The 2,778-nt window shown below is 50.3% G+C and overlaps 1 protein-coding gene across 1 annotated transcript in view; it reads left to right on the top strand.

Moving 5' to 3' along the window:
* Window positions 1-852, top strand: part of LOC103372612 (leucine-rich repeat-containing protein 30) — a 13,601-nt gene extending 12,749 nt beyond the window's left edge. The window contains exon 7 of the mRNA XM_008302296.1: window positions 66-852. Within this exon, the coding sequence (XP_008300518.1) occupies window positions 66-253 (188 nt within the window). The 3' untranslated portion in view covers window positions 254-852. The remainder of the gene's footprint in view (window positions 1-65) is intronic.
* The last annotated feature ends 1,926 nt before the right edge of the window (window positions 853-2,778 follow it).

Below are 2,778 nucleotides of genomic sequence, written 5' to 3'. Positions count from 1 at the left end.
TGATGATGATGATGATGAAGGTGATGATGTTGAAGGTGATGATGATGATGATGATGATGATGAAGGTGATGATGATGATGATGAACGTCCCCTGCCTCCTCAGGACCTCCACCAGTTGTCCCGGCTGCAGAAGTTGGCCTACCATCCTCTGGATAAAGGCCTTCACATCATCCACAACCCTCTGCTCAAACCTGTCAAGGAGGTTCTGGAGGGGGGGCTCAGTGCACTCTTCAGCTACCTGAGGGCAGGATAGACCTGGGGGCGGGGCTTAACACCTGGTGACTGCAGGCGGAGCTCTGTCTCTATCTGAGACCTGGGGGCGGGGCTTTAACCTACCTGAAAGTTGGGAGCCGAGCTTTTGAACTACCGAACAGGTGAGGGTGGAGCTTATCACCTAACAGGTGAGGGTGGGGCTTGATCACTAGAGATTTGGGAGCAGAGCTTTGACCTACCTGAGAGCTGTGGGTGGAGCTTTCAACCACCTGACCAGGAGAGCATGGGTTTTAACCACCTCAGAGCTGGGGGCGGGACCCTTTAACTACCTGATGACTGGGGGCGGAGCTTTTCCTCCACCATGATGAGCTGGATGCTGTTTAGCGCTGCTGGCTGGTTCACCCATTCCTGTTATCTGCAGCTGGAACCGCTGATCCTCTACTTGGCTCCCTTTTTTCGCTGTTTTTATGAATTTTGAGTTGAAACTAGTTCCACTGTTAGATATCCTTCAGCTATGCTTCAGCTTAGACTCCATGTTGGAACCATCTGCCTCCTTTCTAACTAACTGTGTTGCTCTGAAGCATGCAGAGCTCAGCTGTTCTGTGAATGAATGTTGCTGTGAATAAACCATGCGCTGGACTGCTGTCTTCTTATGAACACACAACATGGAAACATGGAAACAGTCTTAAATACATGGTGCGTTCTTCTCCCTCTGCACTCAGATTACCTTCAGCTCTGGTCAGGGTTTCTTCAGGAACCTTGTGGTGTGTTTTGGAGAACCTCCTCCTTCTTCAGACTTCCTTGGTTTCTGTGTGCAGCTGATTGGCTGCTTCATCAGCAGACATAAACCTGTTTCTGAACGCAGACCTTCACCATGTTTCACCACACGAAGCAGACACGTGCTGACAGACTGGATGTTCATACCTTCTTCATAAGCAACCTGAATGTCACCGCACAACATGAGAAACTCAGCTGGTGTCTTTTGTGTCTGACTTCTGCTGCACTTGATGGATTACGTCGATGAAGGACGCCGCTACCTGCGAGAACTCGTGAATCGCAGGACACTTTGAACACTTAGACTTTTTTCCTATTAATACTTTTTACACAGTTTAATACAGATCAGCAGAACATTTGTAAACCTACTTATAGACACATTTTGGAAAAAACATTTGCAGATTCCAGTTTGATTGACAAATCTGAATCAGAAGCGTTTTTATTGCCAAGTGAATAACAAGACAGGAATAAATATAGAAATTCTAAATAAAATATGGACAAGTATAAAAATACTGCATACAAAAGTACTATGGAAACAGACATGAACTTGCCTAAACCAAGTCATAAATTAGCAGACAGTTGAATTACAGTTTTGCACATGGAGCTGAGGAAGTGCACGTGTAGCGGTGATGCTCAGAGGAGTGCAACAGGAGTCTGTCCTGGTTTACTGGCTGTTCATGAGGGAAGAAGCTGCTCCGGTGCCGGGATGTTCTGGTGCTTAGCAGGTCAAAGAGGTGATGACCTGGGTGGGAGGGGTTGGTGAGGGTTTTCCTGCCCTTTTCCTCACTCTGGAGGTGCACAGGTCCTGGAGGGAGGGCAGGGGGGCACCGATGGTCCTCTCAGCAGTCCTGACTGTCCGTTGCAGTCTCCTTATGTGTGATTTGGTAGAAGAACCGAACCAGACAGTTAAAGATGAGCACAGGACAGACTCAGTGACTGCTGAGTAGAACTTTCAGCAGCTCCTGTGGCAGGCTGAACTTCCTGCCCAGGAACCTGAAGGACTCCACAGCAGGCACAGTGCTGTTCAGGATGGGGAGGCGAGGGGGAGGGGTTCCTCCTAAAGTCCACCGTCATCTCCACTGTTCTGAGTGTGTTCAGCTCCAAGTTGTTGTGACTGCACCAGACAGCCAGCTGCTCCGCCTCCTCTCTGTAGGCATCACTGTCCTGGATGAGCCCAACAACAGTGGTATTGTCTGCGAACTTCAGGAGCTTCACAGAGGGCTGTGAGGAGGTGCAGTCAATGGTGTACAGGGAGAAGAGCAGTGGGGAGAGAACACATCCCTGGGGGGCGCCGGTGCTGATGGAGCAGGTTGCCCAGCCTCACCTGCTGCTGTCTGTCTGTCAGGAAGCTGGAGATCCACTGACAGGTGGGGGTGGGACAGATAGCTGGGTGAGTTTGGGCAGGAGGAGGTCCGAGATGATCGTGTTGAACACTGAACTAAAGTCCACAAACAGAATCCCTGCGTAGGTCCCTGGTCTGTTGAGGTGTTGCAGTATGTGGTGCAGCCCCAAGTTGACTGCACCATCCACCTGTTTGCTCGGTAGGCAAACTGCAGGGGGTCCAGCAGGGCTCCAGTAATGTCCTTCAGATGGGCCAACGCTAGTCTCTCAAAGGACTTCATAACTACTGATGTGAGGGCGACGGGTCTACAGTCCTGTGATCTTGGGTTTCTTGGGGACCAGGATGATGGTGGAGCGTTGGAAGCAGGAAGGAACCTCACACTGCTACAGTGATCTGTTGAAGATCTGTGTGAAGACAGGTGACAGCTGGTCTGCACAGCCTTTCAGGCA

This window comes from Stegastes partitus, unplaced genomic scaffold, assembly GCF_000690725.1.
Source record: "Stegastes partitus isolate 25-593 unplaced genomic scaffold, Stegastes_partitus-1.0.2 Scaffold1790, whole genome shotgun sequence".
NCBI lineage: Eukaryota > Metazoa > Chordata > Actinopteri > Pomacentridae > Stegastes > Stegastes partitus.
This window is presented reverse-complemented; position numbering and strand designations above follow the sequence as displayed.